A 21,360-nucleotide genomic window follows, 5' to 3' on the forward strand; every position below is an offset into this window, starting at 1 on the left:
ACTTTGATGTGTGTATGTGTACATGGTTCTTAGTAATCATTTGCGCCAAAGGGAATTGGAGCCAACTTGGTCATTTCTTGCTTTGGTCCCAGGTATGTTGACAGTCTCTTCCTCTCCGAGCCTGAGGACTTCAGGGCATCACCTCTCTAGCCCTGGAGCTCCTGGAGATCTGTGCTCCTTTAAGAAATAGAAACCAGGATGGTTTCCAGCAAGCAGGGAGGGCAGAATTTGTGAGTACCCTAATATGGGGGCTGAGCCACCTGGTAAAGGGTGGGGGGCCCCTGAAGAAGATATATAGAGAAAAGGAAGGGACATGATACAGCTACTATTGGCCAACCCCCCAGCCAGGTTCATTGTGCACATTTTATAATTGCAGTCCCAAAACTACATTGGAAGGAAAATATCCATGAGCAATATCCAGGAGCACATTTTTCAGGTGAGGAGGATGAGGCGCAGCAAGGTGACAGGATATGCCTAGAATATAGTCGCTGGACAGAGTAGGGTGCTGGAGCTGAGATCTGAATCATTTGCCTGAAACTAACACTCACGCTTTAGTTGCCCCTCTGAGGAAAGAATGTCATGAGAGGTGTGGACAGAAACTGTTGCCTTGGGATTTCCTTCACTCTGAGATCATCTGGTGGTCGATAATTGCAGGCAGGTAAGGTGTGAACTGCTGATGGAATGTGCAAAGGTCCTGGCGTCCACTGCCTGGTTAGCAGAAACCAGTGGCTGTCCTCTGTGCAGTGTTCAACATCCACAAGGTGATTTTTCACATATGACATCTTCTTTGATCCTTAGGATTCCTGGTCCCCCATGTGGCACAGGAGGAAATGGAGGATCAGAGAAGTCAAGCAGCACGCCCAAGGTGACACAGCCCAATAGGTTTTTGACACTAAATGAACAAATTAGTTCAGAGCTGAATCTGAAAGCCAGCATTTGAGCCAGGGCTGGTAAAGGTGTGATACAGGCCGTTTTGCTGAGAAGCAGGTGGAGGAAAGCGCACTATGGGAGGTGGTCACGGCAGAGCAGGAGCCTGGGAGCTGAACAGGTGGCTGGATTGGCTGAGGACGACCAGGTGTAGTTGGGGCTCCAGGAGGTGAGGAGCAAGGTTTGCCTTTCTACGGGACAGAGGCCACAGTAATGGGGCTGCTGGGCCCCCAGTTCAGTGTGAAGAGCTTGTGAGAGCGTAGGTGGTCTGACATGGCCTTGGAGGCTGCTGTTCCCAAACTTCTTTCCTGACCTTGGAGCTGAAATTAGGAGCTACTGATCTTTCTGTTCTCGAAGCCCCTTGATAATTGCCCTGCCAGGGGCAAGTTTATAGCAGCAAGTGTAACTCTGGGGTGTGGAGGAGGTAATCAGCTCAAGGCACCCCACTTCTGCCCCAAACTTCTCTTAGGGATACACACGGGGTTTCAGGCAGCAAAAGGGTACATCAAATCACCTCCAGAATGTGTGATATCCACTCTAGTGTTGACACAGAGGTAGGCCCTGGGAAGAACAGAATGAACAGCAGGGATACAGGTCCTGGCCTTCTTGGTGCTTTACAGACGGACACTGAACCCTTATTTACAATGTGGTGAATGGTTTCAAAGTGCAGGGGTTTGCTTTACAAATATATATATATATATGGCATCTGTTATGTTCTCAGTATTGTTCAAGGAGCTGGCAAATCAGTACATAAAACAAACAAGGTCTTTGTTCTCAAGAAACTTACATATTAAAAGCTGGTGGGGGGAAGAACATCCCTTTGGGAATCAGAAAGTCACCTAGAGGGCTCTGCCCCACCTTGTGGATTTCAGCCCCCTCCCCCCCATTTCAGCTCCCATCTTGTCAATTTCAGTTCCCTCTGGCTGCCCTCTGGCCAGAGAACAGGTGAATGGCTGGGTATTGTGTGTGTGTGTGTAAGTTACCGTGGGACGCCCACTTACAAGGGGCAAGAGGGATGTGTCTATGATGGAGAGTGGGTGTGAGGGTGCAGTCCTCCTAGGCCACCCATGCTCAAAGACTCTTCTGATGCCTTCTGGGGGCTCGCCCCTCTGGCTCCCCAGAAGCCTGGTGATTCCTACCACCTAGATTTTACTCCTTGAATCCAGCCGCGTGCCCTCAACCCTGCTCTTTGCAGAAGCTGCAGTGGACGTGGCCAGGAACCCACCGCCAGGCAGGACTGGGAATGGTGTGGCGCCGAGTTCCAGCCTGGCCCAACTGTTCGCAGCCAGTGGTGGTGAGTCAGCAGGGGTTACTTCCTGGGCAGACGGAAGCTAGCTGCCCCCATCCCCAAAGGAGCAAGAAGCTGGCAAGAGAACCAGGGAGGTCCCGTGGGGTTGCTTCTCAGCGCCCAGCGTCTTGTTCCCCAGGCACCCAGGCCTGGGACCTTTCCTGGCTGCTGGCGACTCCAGGGTCTGGAAGTGCAGCTGAGAACATCCATGAGTGTGCCCCAACAGCTGAGCCCCACGCAGTAATTTGCTAGGGGGTGCTGCTTCCTGTGTGTGGGGGATGAGCTTTAGGGTGACAGCGTGTTTGGCTGTTGCTGGATAACTGGTCCCAGGGCTTCCCAGCCGAAGCCGTAAAGCCTTCTGTGTACCTCAAAAGTGGAATAATAGAGTTAACACACACAGAATGCTTACTGTGTATCAGGCACTGTTCAAGGTGCCTCACTATGTTATCTCACAACAGGCTGGTGAATTAGGCCCCGTTGAACCCCTATTTTGCAGATGGGGAAACTGAGGCAAGGAGGATTAAGTGCCTTGCCCAGGTTCAAACGCTATTGGGTGGCGAATTCATCTCCATGGGTATATTACATAAAACCATGTTTAGTCCCTTTAGAGTTGCCTACTCTCTTGTACCCGAGGTCACAGCCCCTGCAGCCTGCCTGATTTGGAGCCATACTTTACAGGGGCCATTGACAATCCTGAATGTATTACCAATGACCATAGTGGGGAAGGATTAGAAAACTGGGCTTTGGAAGCAGAGGGAGGGAACTGAGGATACTTTGCTCAGAGAAGAAATGAGAGGTGGGCAGCCTCCTGACTGGCTTGTAGAGAAGAGACTAGACTTTTCCCTGGGGTTCTAGGTAGTAGTATTAGTATGAAGGATGGCTGTTTAAAGGACATTGGTTTCATATTTCCAACAGAAGGCTGTCCAAGGAATAAAGCTGGTTGCGGACAGATTGGGAAGCCTGGGGTGGTATGAGCCTCCTGTCCCTGAAGGTGTTCAAGCAGGGACAGACTGGGCACTTGGGGATAACACTGAGGGGATTTGTGCATCAAGCGGGGTTGCAGGTCTTTGGGCTTGAGAGTCCTTTCCAGCCCAGAGATTCTGTGAATCTATCATCCAGGGTAAGCAGAATAAGTCGAGGATCACCTGGGCGGCATCACTGGTGAGGACCCCCAGGCTCCCTCCAGACACTCCCACCAGGGCGGCACAGGAGAATCTAGGTATCCCTCTGAAAATCTGTAATGGACGGGAGTTAGAGGCAAGGGGCTCTGTCCCCTCTGGCGGGTAGCTCCAACCTCCTGGCAGGTGCATGCCCAAGACCTTGGGACTCGAGTCGGGCTCCTGAGTTGGACCTCCTGTCCTTAGATCTTCCTGCTCCCTTTGACACCTTGGTCTCGACTGTCCCTTTTTATAGATGGGCTTTCCCTATCCAGGAGCCAAGGAGGGAGTTGTAACCCCTCCTTCCTTGGCTCCTGGTCTTCTGGATACATGTTCCCAGCCACTAGCCGTGACTTTCCCCCTGACATCTTGAGTTCAGGCCACCCAGCAAACAGGCTTCTCTCAGCCAAGTCCAAGTCTGACAGCTCCAATAGCTCTTTGCAACAGCAAGTTCTTTGGGGTACAGTTTTCCCTTTGTCTCCTCTTTACTCCCTGGGTTGTCTTCAGTACCACAGTTCCTTCCACAGCTCAGAGTTGGGGCCGAAGTTCTCATTTCTGCTCAGACTAGAACGTTGGGCAGCACAGCTCCTGGACTGCGGCTGACACCATAGCAGTAGAGCACGGTGGGTGAATCCCAAGTGCCTGGGGTCTGGCCTGCACCCCCGTAACATGGCTACTCCTTAGGAGTGTGGCGTCATTGGAAAAGCCAATGCGGCTGTGTTAGAAAGGCAGACCTGTAACCAGGAGGCCCGCAGAGGTCTGAAGTGGGGAAGGTGCTGGGACGATGGCTCCCGGGTCAGCTGCTTACGTTTATATGCTCCTGAGCCTCCACTTCCTTCCTCCATGCCTAGATGGCAAGGAATTCTGGCTTTGGGGCTACCTTCTAAACAGTCAAGGAGAAATCTCAGGTGCTCACATGGCTGGAACATGCCTTTGGGATGAGATGTGTTCAGTTTCTGTGGGTGTCGGGAAGGTTGGACCACTGTGCTCTGGGAGGCAGCCTCCACTCCGGCCTGTCTGATGGGGACCATATCCAAATCTTGGGTTCTCACCTTCTCTGAACCCTTGGTACCAGAAGGTGGTAAAGCTCAGCTGTAAAGGGTTTCTAAAGCTTTCGTTTCTGTTTAAAGCACTTTGGCCACTCCTGCCTCTGACTGGTGAGCAGGGGCTACATTGCTAAGTTTCTTCATTTCTTAGACTGCAGCTGGCAGCAAGACCTGGGAGGGATAACAGCGTTGGCAGGATGCTGAGCTGGGTCCTGATTTCTCTAGGACCAGTGATAGCCACAGAGGGGGAACCATTATGTGTCAGGCATTATTCCTTATCAATCAGGACATTCTTACCAAGGAGACAAGACACCCCAAATGCTCTGGACCCCTACTGACCAAAAGGAGGGCGTGTACAATGGGCAATTTCTCCTGCTTCCTCCACCAAATCTGGCCTATCTCTGGGGTTAAGAAGTATTGAAGCAAGAGTCTATTTTTCTGGGCGGGGTGAGCCCACTTTTGAGCTTGTAGTGAAACTTCGAGAGTCAGGACCTGACTCACCTGCTTCCTCCCCCTACCCCCCACTGAATAATATTCTGAGAATCCACACTATGGGTTCCATTTCTTTTCTAAGTCTCTCCAGCCCATGTCTGTATAGAATCGGAGAATGTTCAAGCTGGAAGGGACTTTGGGAGTCATCTTAGTCCTTCTCAAACTGCACTGTGCTTATGAATCACCCGGGGAGCTTGTTAAAACAGATATTCTGGTTTAGTAGGTCTGGGGTGGGGCCTGGGATGCTGCAGACGAACAAGCCTCCAGGTGATGTGGATGCTGCTGGTCGGAGGGCCTAACTTTGGAGAGTGAAGTCCAACCTAGTCATCCTACAGATGTGAGAGCTGAGGCCCAGAGGCTTCCGTGATTTGCCTACGGTCAGTTGGAACTAGAACTCTGTTCTCTCCATTCCTAGTCTAGGATCTGCTTTGAAAAGGGCCTCCCTCCTCTTAAGCTGCCACTTCCTGCTCAGGCCCAGAGCTCCAGCATAAATGTAACATCCCATCTTAATCCCGTTTTACTGTTAGGATGAAAGGCTTCTTGTCCTATTAGGCCCCCCTTGCCTCACCTGTGCATTTTTATCATCTCCAAAGGGGTTTTTGAAGTTTTTTATTTGTTCTGACTTACCGCTCCCCTTCTCGGCTGGAAATGTTAAAAATCGTTTCTCTCTCTCCTGCAAAAGTGGGCTGGGCATCATCTGGATACAACTATTTTAGTTCTAGGCTGGAGAAGTGCTGGGCCCAATCCATTTGGCATTCCCTGCCTTTTGCTGGAGTGGTCTGAGAAAGGTTCTCTGTAGGTCTCTGCTGCCACCTGCCACCTCCTGTGAGAGACCAACCTTTGACTCTGCCTCAGTTTCCCAGGCTCTCAAGTAGGTATTCCCCGGGCCACTCTCAGAGGGCCACTTTAAGGGCAGGGGGGTTCCCAGTGGACCAAGGGTATCAGGGGTTGGCCTGGGGCCAGTAGGAACTGGTTTGCCAGACGAAGGAGGTCTCCACTCTCTGTCCCCTCCTGCTGGTGGGAGGGCAAAATGCCAGTCTGGCGACCAGGCCACAATGGCAACAAGGGGGTAAAAATCTCCCCGAGGCCGGGGGAAGGCAGAGAACGTAAGGGAAAGTCGGGAAAACTGCCTTTTATAGACATGTTCCTTTCTTTCCCCCTTTTTTTTTCCTTCCAAGTTTACTCACAGCGACAGTGGCACTCACAGGCGCCTGGTCTGTCTGTGGTTGCGCCTGGGGTGGGCGGGTGGCACCGGCATACCCCTTCCCCCATCTTGCCTGCAAGTTGCATGACCTGCATCGGAATCCATAGGGGGGCGGGGGAGAAGCCTTTCAGATGCTGGATGCAGTTGAATTCAGCGTGTTCGCTTCCTCGCCTGCCCTCATCCAAGATCGGGGAGGAGAGCCCTGCTTTCTTCTGCGTGTGAATGCCGTAGTGTGTCTGCCTGCTCGGACTTCCCTAACCCTTTCTTTTCCTTTCCGACAGCGAATGCTCTGGTTTTCTCAGCAAACAGCTCACACTTGGCATTTTGACGTTTTATTAAAAAAAAAAAAAAGAAAAAAGAAAACCAAAACCCTACCAAGGCAAAAAAGCGGGGACCCTTCTCTTCTCCCGACGGGATCTGAGCTCGCGTCGAAGCCTGCACCTGCTTTGCGCCCCTACCAGGAAGGGGTGCTTGTGTGGGAGGGAAGGAGGGAGGTTCTGCGCCCCCGAATCCGGGGGAAAGCAGCCCGCCCGCCCCCTCACCGGGCAGCCAGAGCAGCACACCCGAGAGCCGATCCCAAGAAGCCGGCCTCTGACGGTGCTGGCCTGCTTGCCAAAAAATGCCCCTTGCATCTCAATTTCCGGGCCATTTCTCTCTCGCAAGCACCGCTCGCCCGGGGCCACCTCGGCTCCCCAGCGCAGCCCTTTCAGCGCTGGTTCTTTCCTTCCCCGCTCCCTGCGTGCCCGGCACTGAAATCAAAGCCCACCGCCAAGAAGGCGCAGGGGGCGCGGGGGCACCAACCCGGCCTGCCCCGCAGTCCCCTCCCAGCTGATCCCAGCTCCCGGACTCTCGATTACAGAAATGAGTGTCATTTACACGGAGGACCGCGCGTCCGCGGCCCCCGTCCCTGGCTCCGGGTGCCTCTCTGCGGTTCCCGTGCGCTCCCGCACCCCCAGTCGCCGCCTTCGAGCCCGTGTCCCCCACCCAGGCTCGGGAGCACTCCCTGGTCACCTCGGCCGCGTCCATTTCACTTCCTCTCGCGGTCCGGATTGCAGCAAAACACCGGGCAGCGCGAGGCCCAAAAAGTGGAAAGGAGAGCGCCTTTCGGCGTCGCGCCGCCAGCTCGCCAACTCCCCCTCCCCAGCCCAGACCCTCTCAATCCCAACTGCAACTTTTTCCCTTCCGTCTCGGTTTCCCCTTGGCTGCGGCGAGCCGGCGCCTGGCCGCAAGGCGTGGAGCGGGCGGGCGGCCGCGCGGCTGCGGGTGGCGGTGCGGGCGAGAGCCGCGAGCCGGCGAGTGGGTGGGTGGGTGGGGAGGGAGGAGGGGAGAGGACGGGCGGGGAGAGAGTGGGGTGTGGGGAAGGGGAGGGGGAGAGGGAGAGGGAGGGAGGGGGGAGATTCCGCTCTCCTGCCGCTCCCAGCCGGGGGGGGGGGGGCGGGGGGAGGAGGCCGCGAGGAGGGAGGGGAGGAGGGAGGGGGAGAGAGGGAGGGAGCCGAGGAAGACGCTCCGATAACCCGTGCGTTTCGTAAGGCTCTGAGCACTTGTACATTTCTGCAGGCGCGCGGCGAGCCATTCGCGGCGGCTGCTGCAGCTCCGACTGCATCTTCCTCCTCCTCCTTCCCCTGGGCTCCGGGTGTGTGTATGTGTGACTGTGTATGTGTGTGTGTGTTTTGCAGGTGTGTCCGTTTTAATTCTGCCCAGTAGGTGGGACTTGGTGACTTTAGCACCATATTTTCCTTTTCCTTTTCCTTTTTTTTTCTTCTTTTTCTTTTTTGCCTCCCCACCGTCTGTGGCAACCCTGCAAAGTCTCGGAGTAGGAGAGCGCGGCTCGCTTTTCGAGCCCCCGGACCCGGCGAGCCGGCGAGCGCCGAGCCGGCCACCATGCCAGGCAGACCGCGCCACTAGGCGCTCCCCGCGGCTCCCACCCGGCGGCGGCGGCGGCGGCGGCGGCGGCGGCGGCGGCCGCGATGGTTTCAGACGCTGAAGGATTTTGCATCTGATCGCACGGCGTTTCAAAGGCAGAGGCCCCCCCTCCCCCTTCCCCCCTCCCTCGCCGTCTTTGTTTCCTTCCCCCCCAGCTCTCCCCACTCCCCCCACCCCACCCCCCTCTCCTCTCCTCCTCCTCTTTTTTAGAAGCCGCGATCGGAGATGGATGTCTCTCTTTGCCCAGCCAAGTGTAGTTTCTGGCGGATTTTCTTGCTGGGAAGCGTCTGGCTGGACTATGTGGGCTCCGTGCTGGCTTGCCCTGCAAATTGTGTCTGCAGCAAGACTGAGATCAATTGCCGGCGGCCGGACGATGGGAACCTCTTCCCCCTCCTGGAAGGGCAGGATTCAGGGAACAGCAATGGGAACGCCAGCATCAACATCACGGACATCTCAAGAAATATCACTTCCATGTAAGTCGGGCGGCCGCTCCCCAGCCCGCCTCCCCTCTCGCTCCGCGTCTCCCTCTCGCCTGCCCGCGGCCGGGAGCCGGCCCTCCGCCCGCCCGCCCCAGCTCGCCGCTGCCCGCCGCCCGCCCGGCGCGCGTCAGGCTCGCTGTGGCTCGGGAGATGCTCTCGGGCTGCGTAGTCCAGGTGATCCGGCCCTAGCAGGCGGGAGCCCGAGCCGCGTGGGGGCCTTTCCCCGGAGGGGACCCCAGCCCGCCCAGGGCGTGCGGGGCCCAGCTCCCGCTCCCGCCTCCGCCCCCACCCGCCGGGGCTCGTCGCGAGGGTGCGAGTCGGGTTCTCTGCCCCCCACTAAATAGCAACAGTTTGGCCACGCTCAAGTGGAATAAAGTAGACGAGGTTCGATCCCCGGCCGTGGCGGCGGTAGTGACAGCGGCGGCGCGTAGCCGGGAGGGAAGGTGACAGGGACTGCTCGCGATCCAGCCGAGATCTTTAACTATTTCCTTTTGGAAACAGCAAAACACGCTGACAAGTAAACAAGTTGGGAGCTGGCTGCTCTCGGGGAGACTTTGGACATGTCGAGGCCGTCATGGACGCCTACCTCTTCCCTTTCTCTCTCTCCCGCCCTCTCCAACCCCATTTTGGGCATTTCCGAGACACCCCCCGCCTTTCCCACCCTCATCTGCGTCTGGGCGCCTACAGATCCCGTCCTTGTGAGCTTTGATAACTGCGCCGGTAATTCCGAGTCAGGATAGAGAAGGGAGCGGAGGGGGCTTGCGTGGTTTGGGGATAGGGGGTTGTATGATCTTGCAGATCCGTGGTTTTTTTTTTTTTTTTTTTTTTTTTTGAAAATCCAACTCTGACTGGCGTTTGCTGGGTTCTGCCCCGTCTGACTGAGACCTGTGGTGGCCTGCATTCCCTCCCTCCCCTTGGGTAGGGCTGGGGGATAGAACGAAGACTCAGGAGAAAGAAGAGCTCAGGGTGCAGGGAGGCCGCCCATCTTTCCTTCCGCTGACCTCGGGGCCAGGTGACCCCCACCACCCCCATTCTGACATCCAGAGAAGGGTGTGGACAGTGCTGAGGTTGTTCAGGGGATAGCTCTTTTCTCCCCCTGCCAAGGTCCACACCCCTTGGGGACCCTCCAAGTGGGTAGGAGAGAGGGGTTTGCACTGAAGTCCTGGCTGGGGTCTGAGGAAGGCGTTTGGGCGGACACAAGCCCTGCCGAATCTGCCATTGGCGCGGCTCTCCCAGGCAGCAGCCCTCCCTTTGCCTTAGCAATGGGGCGGCCAGGCTGGGAGGGATTGCAGTTCTGCTCTCGCAAGCCCGCCAGCCCTGTTGGCTTCATGGAGAGAGCGCTCGCATTCTTGCAGCTAACAGTTGGAGGAAGTGTGTAGCCCAGGACATGTCTCTGACTCCTGGCCCTGGAGACAAGCTTGACCCATATCTGGGCTCTGCCATTCACCTCCTCACTACCTGCAGCCCGTGGGCCTGAGATGAGGACATGAACAGCCAAGGGGGGAGCCAGGGGTTGGCAGGGGTAGACTGATGTACCCAGCTCTGCCTCTCCAGGCCCTGCAGGCCACAGCATTCCTGCACCCCTGAAGATGGTGGGAGGAGGGTCCTGAGTGTGATCATCGGGGAAACTCTGGTTTGGAAGTGCACTGTTGGGCTGTGTGTGTGTGTGGGGGGGCGGTGAGGGGGCAGTAGGGAGGGGAGAGAGCTTAGCAGTGGGTCCAGGGCTCAGGAGCTGGATCTGGGGGTATCCAGGAGGATTGGTGGGCTAAAGGTTTGAGGGAAGCTCCCTGGTGTGGGTCTCTGGGAGCTGGAAAGCCTCATTCAGACTGTTCTCTGCTCCAAGGATGTGTGTGTCTGTAGGAAGCCAGTGGGAGGCAGGGATGGCCACAAGCACGTAGGCTCTCTGTAGCGAGGCAGAGGTGTCCCTCCTCTGAAAATGATGCTTGGGGAAGCAGTTTGACCGGGGAGAGTTGGGTTGCTCTTTCTAGGCAAAGGGTCCAAGATGGAGGTGCTGGAAAGGTGGGTGATGGGAAGGGATGGTGCCGTCTCTTGTCCCCTTTGCCATTGGAGGACCCCAGTGGAACAAATGGGAGGACAGTGAGCAGGAAGTGGATTGGGAGACTGTGTGTCCGCATCCCTGTTTCAGGACTTAGGCTCTTTGGCAAGCAGGCAGGACTCCTTTCTTTAAATCTACCCCAACACCTAAGAGCCAGGGAACTGGATTCCTACAGGAGCTGCGTGGATTGGCAGGTGGGGGGGAGGGTCAGAGGTCATGGGTCTGATGACCCTTCCTCACCCCATCTTCTCCCCAGTGCCCTGTTAGATCTATGGCTGGTATTGACTGAACTCTGGGAAGAACCCAGCCTTCTAGCCCAGAGGCGGAGGACTGTGGAGAGAGGGAGGGGAATCGTGCTCATCCTGGGAAGCAGATATCACCCATTCCTCTTTTACTCAAGGGAATGAAGGCTCAGGGTGGCAAAGTAACTTTTCTTGGGGCCCGTAGCCCTCGTGGTGAGCTAAGCTTAGGTCCCTGTCTGTCCAACACCAAGGCCCAGGCCTCCATTCTGCCTGGATGCCTGTGGAAGCAGGCTGGGAGGAGGGCCTGTAGGGCAGGAGGAAGCTCTCCAGGCAGGAGAGGAGGCCTGACTTTGGCATGACCTGGGAAGGGGACTTGAGCTGAAGCCCAGACTTTGCAGAATGAAAGAGTGTTCTTCGGATTTCTGATGCTATCAGAGATTGGGAATTCAGGGGTCCTCCAGCCTTCCATCAGCCTGAAGCTCTTGCTGGTGTGTGCCTAAGGGTCCAGCTTGGGCAGACTCTTGGGAAGAGGCTGGGGTGAAGCTGCGTTTCCATCAGGCCTAGCTAAGGGAATGGGGGAGTAGCTGAGGGGGGCTGGCCTCCGCAGACACACCCTCTTGTTTGTGGAGCTGTGGAGTCTTGAGGTCCCTCCCTGGGTGCTTAACTGATCATACCTGACTTCTAAGATGGACAAGAGATTCCCTGTGGTCTTTCTCTCAGAGTCATGTGTGGAATGGCTCTTGGGTCCCCACTGGAGGCTGGCTGAGGGTGCCAATGATCAGGGAGGTGGCTGCCCCACCAGTATCAGGAGGGAGCCAGTTGCAAGGCATAAGAGCAGAAGTGTGGGTTTCACCTCCTCCCCTCCCAAAGGGCTCTCCATCTGGGCCTCTTTCTGTTCAAGAGGATAGCTCCTTTGCCCCTGGAGGTCCTGGCCCACAGTAACCTTACGTAGAAGGGTCTGCGCACTGCTGCCCCCAACCAGGCTCTGTGGTCACAAAGGCAGAGGGTGGAGGCTGGGAGTTGGATTCTCTCTTTAGGTCAAGCCAGCCTGAGGCTGGGTTAGAATGGTGCATCCTTTGACTGTCAAAAAAAAAAAAAAAAAAGAAGATCTAGGGGGAGGAGATGGCTCGAGGGACCCAAGGTTCCTGGGGCTGGCTATCCAGATTTCGAAGACCATTGAGCTCTTGGCTGGGACTCCGAGCCTCCAACAGGGTCTCTGCAGGAGCCACCACAGGGTCTCTGGTGTTTGCAACTCTCTGGTCCCTTTATGTCCCCTGTTTTCCCTGCAGGCCCTCACCTGGCTGGGTGAAGGATCCTTTGGGCTTTGGCTGCTGTATTGGTTCCTTGATTCTCAGCCTTTCGAAGGATCAAGGGGAGCGCCAGCCTTGACAATTACCCGTGGGAGCTGGGATGCAGGCAAGTGTGTGAGCCAGGCCCCAACGGCATCAATGGAGCTCAGCCAGGCTCTGAGCCTAGGCCTGAGGGGGAGGTAGGCTGAGATGGGAGGCCTTTGTGGTTAGGTCTGGAAGGGGGAGTGATTGCAGCTCTGGGGAATGAGGCACTTTTAGGATGAAAGCCGGGGACCCAGGGTTCCAGAGGCCCTGGGATTTTACCTGGAGGCCAGGCCCTCCCTGGATCCAGAGTCCTCAACCCCCACAAGCCCAGGTCAGTCTTCCCAGGCACACTCCGGGACCCAGAGCGTCATCTCTGCAGCTCCAGGGACCTGAGCACATGGCCCCTTTGGGTAAAAACAGCCCAACTTGGCCCTCACGTTGAGAGCGCTTGGGTACTGATCCCTGGAGGGCTGGTCCTGGAGTCCGAGAGGTGGCTCAGGGTCCTTCAAGGAGCTGACCAGCCTCCTGTCTGGCTAAAGAGGAGCCTGCTGCTGTGAAGAAGGGGGGGTTCTGATGCTCACTCCCTTGGGTTGCTCTCTGTCCTTGCCCTGCCTGTCCCTGCCTGCTGCCTCTTCTTCTCTGACTGTCAGGGTGGACTAGGTCCTTAGCCCAGCTGGCTCTTGGGCGGGAGTGTGGGTGGACTGTGACCTTTCCTTGGGATGACCTTTGCCAAGATTGTGGCAGCTCTGCTGCCACTGGACCCCATTCAGTGGCTTATACTGGGATCACAGACACCATCTCTGGCCTCCATTTGGGGCCTCCCATTGACCACAGGGAGGGTAGGAATAGTCAAAGGGATGAGATACATGAGTCCCTCCCCTGGCTGTGCCCCTAACCCGCTGTGAGTCGTAGGAGGGGACTGTAGCCTTTTTGAGCCTGTAAATTCAACTATGAGTTGAGACCATGGGGCAGTGTCTCTTCCAGCTTGGACCGGTGCCATCCCAGGGCGCAGGGAGCCCCCCACGGAGGCTCTGTTTCTAAGGGCACCATCTTTGGGATTGGTGCCAACTCTTGTGATGCCCCCAGGAGGAGGGCAGGGGTGCTCCCTCTCTGGCCAGTGGCCACTGGCCGTTTTTCCCTTTGTTCCTTCCCTTCCCACCTCTACCGAACTCTGGGTCATCCAGAAAGTGCCACACAGTTTGGAGTCAACAGCCCAGACCAAACGCCACACTTAGGAATGCACTGGGGACTGCAGCCTCTTGGAGGCCAGACACCCAGCTTCATGTGGCTCTCTGTTCTCCACCCCACGCTCAAGGCAGGGAGGAAGCGTCCCCTTGCAAAGCTTCTGCGCGTTGCTCCAGCAAGGACCTCCACTGGGTGGGAGAGGAACATGCTAGAACTTTCATTTCAAGTTATTCTTGTCCAGAAAAGGGAATATTTAGCGTATGAATGGAAGATATACAAGCATATAACTTAATAAATAGAGGAATGTTCAGTGGTTACAAGATAAAATTTTTATTGCTAAACCATGCATCATCATAAAGGCTTGGTGCTCACTGTTGTTGTGACTGGAAGGGCCTGAGTTTGAAAGGCAGATGGGTTGATGGTAGCAGGGGTGACCCTGAAGCCTGGGCTCCCCCTCTTGGCTCTGTTCCGGGGTTGGGGGTTGATTGATAGGCGGGGGAGCAGGAGGAATCAGGCTGGGTGGTGGAGGGGAATATCGGCACCGGACCAGGATTCCTAAGGCTCCCTAGTCCACAGGGCCAGGCCAGTTCTGGAAAGACTATATCCTTCAGGTCCTCATTTTGTTTCTGTCTAGCAAATTCTTTGCCTCCTGAACACTGTAGCATTTCTTTCACACTTTCCAGTTTACAGAGGTTGGGTTTATTTTTGCCGCAACTACTTGAAACGTATAGGCAGGAATGATTAGTCCCATTTTACTGATTAACAAAATAAAGGAAATGGTTGAGTTGCATGTCTCCCAAAAGGAAAGCTCTAGAAGAGTCTTGTGGCTCCTTCTGTGGTGCTCCTCTCATGGCTTCTGTATTTCCATTGACTATTCTCTCTGGCTGTGGTCCTGCAGCTAGATACCCTATTGCTTCATTTTCATCCAGAAAGTTCTGTTTCTCCCAAGGGGCATCGTTATGGGAATGGTCCATCTGGGAGGGATTGGAGGGTGGCTGAGAGCCTGGCAGTTGGGTCTAAGTGTGGCCTGAGTGGAGGCTGGACTTGATCCCCCAGAGCTGGTGGTGGCTGTCTGAGGCATCCGCTCGTCACCTGTCATCCATCCATGGAGCCTAGTTGCCTCCACTTTGAGAAACACATACTCCTGGGGACCAGCCACATTGGCTGCTCCTCTTTGATGGGTTGCCTCTCCAAAGATGAGGACTCCAGTGAAGCCAAAACGGAAGCACAGTGCCTGGTGGAGCCCTGGGAAGCCCCATGAGGACCCTCCATTTTCTGCCTTCACCCCGAGTGCAGGGCTCACCAGAACTCAGGGCTGGGAGGGACTGCTGCAGGTGTCCCCTCCCCCAGGCTCTGTACAAGGGACTCCGTAAGAGGCCCAGACCAGGGCAGTGACTTGCCTGGGGCCCGAGGGTTCCTGGAAGGCCTCTCTTCCACCCTCTTCTGCTCTGCCCTGGCACCCGTCCTGGGCACTCTGTCAAAGCCAGAGCCTTGCCCACGACTGTGTCTCCCTCTGGGGCGCTGTTTCCAAATCTGGGGTCCCCAGGGGCAGCAACTATGCGAGGCTGGCAGCCCCAGGGCTCCTTGAAGCCTGCAGCCCACACCAATTAGAGATTCACTCACAGTGAGGCTTTCTGCTCTGCTCTGTTTACTGGCACGGCTGGCGAGGCTGTGGGCTCAGCTGGCTTGGGAGCCCAGCCTCTCTCTCCAGCCTCACCTCTGCCTCCCAGCCCCCCATCTGCTTTGTTCCATCAACAGGGTCCCCAGTCTGGGTGGTGGAAGATTCAGGCAGGATTCCTTCCTCAGAATCCTCCAGCATGGAGAGGACCACGGCAGTCGGATTTCCCTAGCAGATCCTCTGGGCCTGGCCTCTCCCTAGCTTTGGGCAAACCCCTTACCTCTTCTGGGCCTCAGTTTCCTGATCTCTGAAATGGGCATATTAGTAACGACCTTTCAGCAGCACTCTGAGGATTGGTGCCCTGTATGACGCCCAGCAGAGAGAAAGCTGTCAGTATACGATCGCTAACAACGGTTAGCGCTTTGAGCACTTCCTATATTCTAGACAACTGTTCCAACCACTTGAGAGGTAACACTGTTATGGCCTCAATGCCAACCCTATCAGAGAAGTACCATTCATTCATTCATTAATATGAATCCCGTTTTACAGATGGGGTGTGGGTCCAGACACAGAATGTGACTTGCTTTAATTTCACACAGAGCTATCTGACATTTAATATTAAGCTATATTGCCTGGACGCTTTTGCTCTCTTCTTAGGCATGCTAACATACACTGGTCGACACACATATGCACACAGTCACTCATGAAGATGTGACCATGATAATCAGTTAATTTAAAAAAAGAGTAGATGTGAGGTCTAGAAAGGTCCTTTATGTTGTAACAGTCCAGTTCTTTGGGTGAGCATTGCCCTGGCTGGGGTCCGAGGGGAAGGCAGACGAGATAGTGGGTGCAGTCCTGGCCTTGCTGTCTGGCCGATACGGTCACAGACGGGCCTCTCACAGTCGGGGAGGCTTTGGAGCTTTCCTCCTGACCTGTTCCCGACAGCGGTCTCCCCCGAGGCTGTGTCTCAGCCAAGCCCTCTTCCCAGGCCTCTTTGACCACCCCTTGGTGTCTTGGCCTCTGGTCAGGTCAGCTCCCCCAGGAGACCAGGTGCCAGCGAGGCTGGTGGGGATTCAGGAAGCTGGCGGCTGGGTCCCCGCCAGCTCCACTCCAGGCTGAGGCGCGGCCGGCAGGACCGTGTCCCTGACTGCCCGTGGCCCTTGAGAGCTTGGATCAGAGAATGGAGGGCTGGATGGCTTCTCCCAGGGAGAGCTTTGGGGTTTCAAGACGGCTGGTAGGTGCAGAACAGCAGGGGGGTGTCTGGAGGGCCCAGCAGTGAGAGCTGGAAGCCGGTGTTTAGAGAATCTTCCTTGACTTCTAATTCTTTCTCTTCTCTTGCCTCCTCCTCAGATGAGCGGGCTTTCCTCTCCTCCACCTTTCCTTTTGCCTCAGCTCTACCCATTGCTCACGGGAGCTCCGTCTGCCTCTGCACAGGGATGAGCTGTGAGCATGGGGGATGGCCACAGCTGTCCCCGTGGAGCGAGCCGGTGTAGCCACCCACAGCTGAGATTGAGGGGCAAGCATTTGTGGAAACACCCCATTTTTGCTGCAGCTTGGCTGGCTGAGCTCACTGCATCATAGGACCTCTTTCGCCTCAGTTTTACCTTCTGGGAGTTGGGTCATCTCTGGGAGTTGACGGCTAGATCCCTGTCCGATTGGTGTGGCGACATGTTCGATGGGCTGTCTAAACGTTAGGGTGCCATGTTGATGTTCCCGTTTCTAGACATCTGCGAGTGTTTTTGAGCTAGGAAGAGGATCAAGACTTTGAACCATAAATCATCTGATCTGGAAAGGGGCTCAGATATAATTGGGGTCCAACCCAGTTTTGCCAAGGAGGAACGTGGGGCTCAAGAGAGGTGGATGGGCTTGACTCAGTCACCCAGTGTGTCCTGGCGTGGGGCCCTGCCTCCCCAGCTGGTGTGGCTTCCCTTCCCCACCCTCTGCTAGCGGCTGCTGTGGGGCTGAGGGATTTGGGCTCTTCCAGAGGCAGGGGAAGGAGCCCTGAGTCTCCTGCAAAGACAGCGAGACAGTGAAGGGAGCAATCTTCGATTCGCAGTCCCAGTCCGTCTGCCTCCCATGGTGAACTGGGCTGTGTGTGTGCACCTGGGGGTGTCTTTGAGCACGTAGAAGTGCATCTCTTCTGTGTGCTGGGCACATCACGTCTCAGGTCTTGGTAAACAAGCCCTAAAGCCTTTGGCTTCCTGCCTGCCAAGTTCATCTGCGTGTAGACCCCCCATGGCCACCAGAGGGCAGTGCTGCGCACGAGACGGTGGGAGGCTGGTGTTTGCCTTCACCAGGCTGGAGCTGGGGTTGTGGCACGAGCCTAGTGAGATGTGCCCTAGCTGACCTGGCTTTCAGAGCTGTTCTTGAGCCAGGGATGAGCAGGGAGGTCAGCTCTCCCCCAGGCGGGGCCTCTCTGCAGATATGGTCCTGCCTTTATCATATCTGCGGCCCAGCCATGGGAGTCTCCCGGAACTGAGCTTCCCAGGAGGTGGCTGGGAGAGTGCGCTGGGTGGACAGAAGTCAGCGCTCTCCTTCCTCTCTGGTCTGCAGCAGCAGCAGCAGCGGGGATCAGCACATCTGTATGAGGGAAATGGAGATGAATGAGACATAGTCCCTGCCCAGGAAGATCAGTCTTGATGTGGACACAGAGAAGTTGATGGGCGGTTGGTTACGCTGTTGGGGTTAGTGTCATGGAATAATTGGGCTTTATGAACTCCCTCCGGCCATTTGATATGCTGGCCCAAGTGTGGGGGCATCTCTCACTTCTTCCTGGCCCCCCTCCCCTCATGCCGAGCTTGGGAATCACTTAGACACCAGGTCGCTGCTCAGCCAATACCAGATCCTGATATTTACGAGATGGAACAGTGTGATGCATTGTCTCTTAAGCTCTCGGGACCCTGTCTGTCCCTCAGAGATACCCATCTAAGTTGGTGGGTATGAGAGTGCCTTGCAAATTAGGGTCATGGGCCCTGTCTGGACCAGCTAGTTTGGACTCTTTCCTTTCTCTGAATGCTTCAGCTCTTTTATATCTGTTCCGGGATTTGAGCAGGTGCTGTCTTGTTTCATGTGCTCGTTGGTCCATAAATGAGACCTGTCCCGCGACCATGGTTGTCAACTTTGGAGATGGGGTCTTCTGCTTTCGTGGTGGGCGCTGAGCTCATGGGGCCAGGTCCTGTGTCCCCAGGGCTATCGCATGGCTGCCAGACCCAGGGCTGCAGCTGGGACCCTCTCTGTTGTGGTCAGTGTTTTCTTTTCTTTTCTTTTCTTTTCTTTTCTTTTCTTTTCTTTTCTTTTCTTTTCTTTCTTCTTTTTGATTTTATTTATTTATTTGAGAGAGAGAAAGAGGGCAGGAGAGAGAGGGAGAGAGAATCTGAAGCAGACTCAGCACTGAGCACAAAGCCTGATGTGGGGCTCAATCCCGCGACTGTGAGATCATGACCTGAGCTGAAACTAAGAGTCGGACGCTTAACCGACTGCACCCCCCCGCCCCCCCCGCTTGTTTTTGACACTTTTTTGAGGCTGAAGAGCAGGGAGAAGCTAACATTTATGGCCCTCCTGATGGACTGGAGGTCATCTGCACAGGCAGCCTTGCTTCTGGACGGCACCTACTCAATGGAGCTCGAGATCAACTTTGCCTCTTACCAGCTCTGTGACCGTGGGATGGCTACTTTAAAAAAAAAATTTTTTTTTTTAAGATTTTATTTATTTATTTGACAGAAAGCAGGAGGGAGAGTGAGGGAGAACACAAGCAGGGGGAGCAGCAGAGGGAGAGGAAGAAGCAGGCTCCCCATTGAGCAGGGAGCCCGATGCAGGACTCTATCCCAAGACTCTGGGATCATGACCTGAGCCGAAGGCAGACGCTTAACTGACTGAGCCACCCAGGGGCCCCGGGCTGCCTACTTTTTTGATCCTCAGTTTGCTCATCTGAAAAATGAAGGTAATACTAACAATGCAGGGTTATTGGCAGATTTCATGAGAGTGTGTATGTGTGTATGTTTTCTCCCTCTCGTTTTCTTCCTCTATTCCAGAACTTCCTCTCCATGAGCACAGATAATTTCTATGGTTCTTGTCCTCCTTCCAGCTCATCAGACTCACCCTGAGAGACTAGCCTTCTCATCCAGGGCCTTCTGTTAGAACAATTCCGGTGCCCAGGATTTTCAGTGGTTCTTTCGTCTAAGAGGCAGCTCTGTGTCGCAGGGAGAATAGTGGCTTTTCTTTGGCCAGAGAGCCTTCAGTTTAAATGCTGGCCCTGCCCCTGTGTGAGCTTATTCAAGTTACTTAACTTCTCTGAGCCTCACTTTCCTTATCTGAAAAATCAGGCTAACTGTATCCATCTTTGTAGAGTAGTTGGCAGGATTAAATGAGATTACAGTAAGTCCCTGGCGTATGATGGGTGCACAGAGGCCGGTGGTATGATGGAGTCTTGCAGAGGTGATGGACAGTGGCATTTCAGGGTCCTCGAGGCATGGGATTGGAGGAAGTTACACGAGGGGAGCCAGCAGCACCTGGGCCAAAGCTGAGAGAAACAAGACAAGGACCAAGATGGTGTGTATTTGGGGGAAAAAAACCAAAACGGCTAAGGCACATGTCTGCCAAAAGAACAGGGAGATAGTTATGGTTCCTACAGATAGACTCAGTTGGGATACCAAGTGGCAGAAGGTCCCAGTGGGGAATTCCTGTGCAGACTAATTCAGGAGTACCCAGCCCCTCGCGCACATGGTCCCATGGAGTTTTACTGCTATTCTTGCCCTAGGTAGCTTCTGTTCACTAGATGGTCCCCTTCTGGGCTACTGTAATTGATTAAGCCTGTCAGCTGCAGATGGGGCCCTGGGAGCAGCCCTGGGAGAAAGAATTTAGGAATCCAGGGGAAAGGAGGTGACCTTGGAGTCCCTTCAGTCTGTCCTTAGGGCCTCCCATTCACATTCATGCCAGTTCCACATTAAGCCACAAGAGGGCACTAGACCATGATGTCTGCAGGGAGGGAGGCGCTATTTTGCCTGCCCTGTTGGGAATGTGCCTTTGATCAAAGCTGCACATGGTTTTCTTCCAGGCGCCAACATCTCTGTGGGTCATGGCAAAGCAATTTGATTCAATTAGAGCCCATAGCTCGGAATCTGATGTCTCAAGGGAGGCTAAATTGTGTAGTAGAAAGGTCACAGAATTTCACATCAAACTCAGGTTCCAGTCCTTGCCCTCCCCCTTGCTTGTTTTTTGAACTTTGAGTAAGTTACTTAATTTCTCTGGGTCTCATTTTCTTCACCTGCAAAGTAAGGTGTTACTGGGAGGTGTTGCTGTGAGGATTAAATTATATGATGTGTGAAAAGTGTCTGGAACGTGGTGGGTACTCCATGATTGGCCATCCATCTCTTTCGGGAAGAAGGATAAGGTTAGGACACAGTGCAGGAGTGATTTGTGGGATCCTGTTGGCCTGATGGCGCCCTCCCCACCCCACACCAACCCATGAACCCTCCATGGTTCCAGTTCACTGGGGGCAGCAGTGACATCCAGTGGCTGGAGTGGAGAACAGCAGCACTGTGTTTGGCTGGGGTTGGGGTGGCAGGGGCGGGCACGGTTGGGGAGTTGATGGGTACTGTTGGGGCAGGTGAGATTGAAACCGCATCATGGCAGATGGGCTTCAGGGGGTCTGTCAACTGAATTTCTCTTCCCTTCACATGCAAGTGGTTAGAGATGATTGATTCTCAAAGGTCATGAGTGTGATGATGGCCCCTGGGAATGTGTTGCCTGGGCCGGTGGGATGAGCGCATGTGTGACTTCCTCATAGCCAACCAATCCCGGAGTCTAATGACCAGACACTTTTTAATGTTTTCTGGGGTGCCACTCTCTGGGAGATGCTTTCATCCCCAGTCTGTCTGGCGGGCCTCAGATTGCTGAGGCTCCATATGTTTACCTGGAAAATGACAAGGGGAGGGGGCATTGGGCGGGTTGAGAGGGAGTGTTTGGGTAGCTTGGACCTGAATGTCAGGCATTGTTTCCTGCCCTTTGCTCTGTGTGTGTGTATGTGTGTGTGTGTCTCGGGGGGCGTGTGGGATCATGTGGGAAGGGGCTTAGAGGGAAGTGCTAAGCCTCGGGCTTCGAGGGAGCAGAGACTCCAGCCCGGAGAAGGGAGGGACCTTCCCCCAGCAGGGGTGTGTCTCTGAGGCTGGACTCGGGGTGTCTTTTGCGTCTCACCTCGTGTAGCCTCTTCCTTACGCACCTGCGATTCAGGAGGGAGCCTTGGCAGACCTGCCGGGTTCAGGGAGTTATTTAATATCAGCTTTGCTCCAGATTGTGTTTCTGACTGCTTGCCACCTCTTAAGTGGCAGCCATTTTAACAAATGTGGCGATAAGACACCAAGTGGGAAATAACATGAGAAATGGGGAGGGGGCAGGGGCGTGGAGGAGGGGT

The 21,360-nt window shown here is 55.1% G+C and overlaps 1 protein-coding gene across 6 annotated transcripts in view; it reads left to right on the top strand.

Annotated features, from left to right (window-relative positions):
- The window catches only part of NTRK3 (neurotrophic receptor tyrosine kinase 3), a 538,421-nt gene that overhangs the window by 145,859 nt on the left and 371,202 nt on the right, over positions 1–21,360 (top strand). For 3 of the 6 annotated variants that reach the window (XM_045813101.2, XM_087856653.1, XM_045813098.2), the window contains exon 1: positions 7,599–8,510. The exons of 1 other annotated variant lie outside the window; for it this stretch is intronic. In XM_045813101.2, the coding sequence (XP_045669057.1) occupies positions 8,263–8,510 (248 nt within the window). In that variant the 5' untranslated portion in view covers positions 7,599–8,262. Of the gene's footprint in view, positions 1–7,598; positions 8,511–21,360 lie in introns of those variants that run through there. 2 more of the 6 variants (XM_045813100.2, XM_045813099.2) reach the window with 2 other exon arrangements.

The sequence above is a fragment of the Ursus americanus genome, chromosome 28, assembly GCF_024610735.1.
Source record: "Ursus americanus isolate L20-20 chromosome 28, mUrsAme1.1.p, whole genome shotgun sequence".
Classification (NCBI taxonomy): domain Eukaryota; kingdom Metazoa; phylum Chordata; class Mammalia; order Carnivora; family Ursidae; genus Ursus; species Ursus americanus.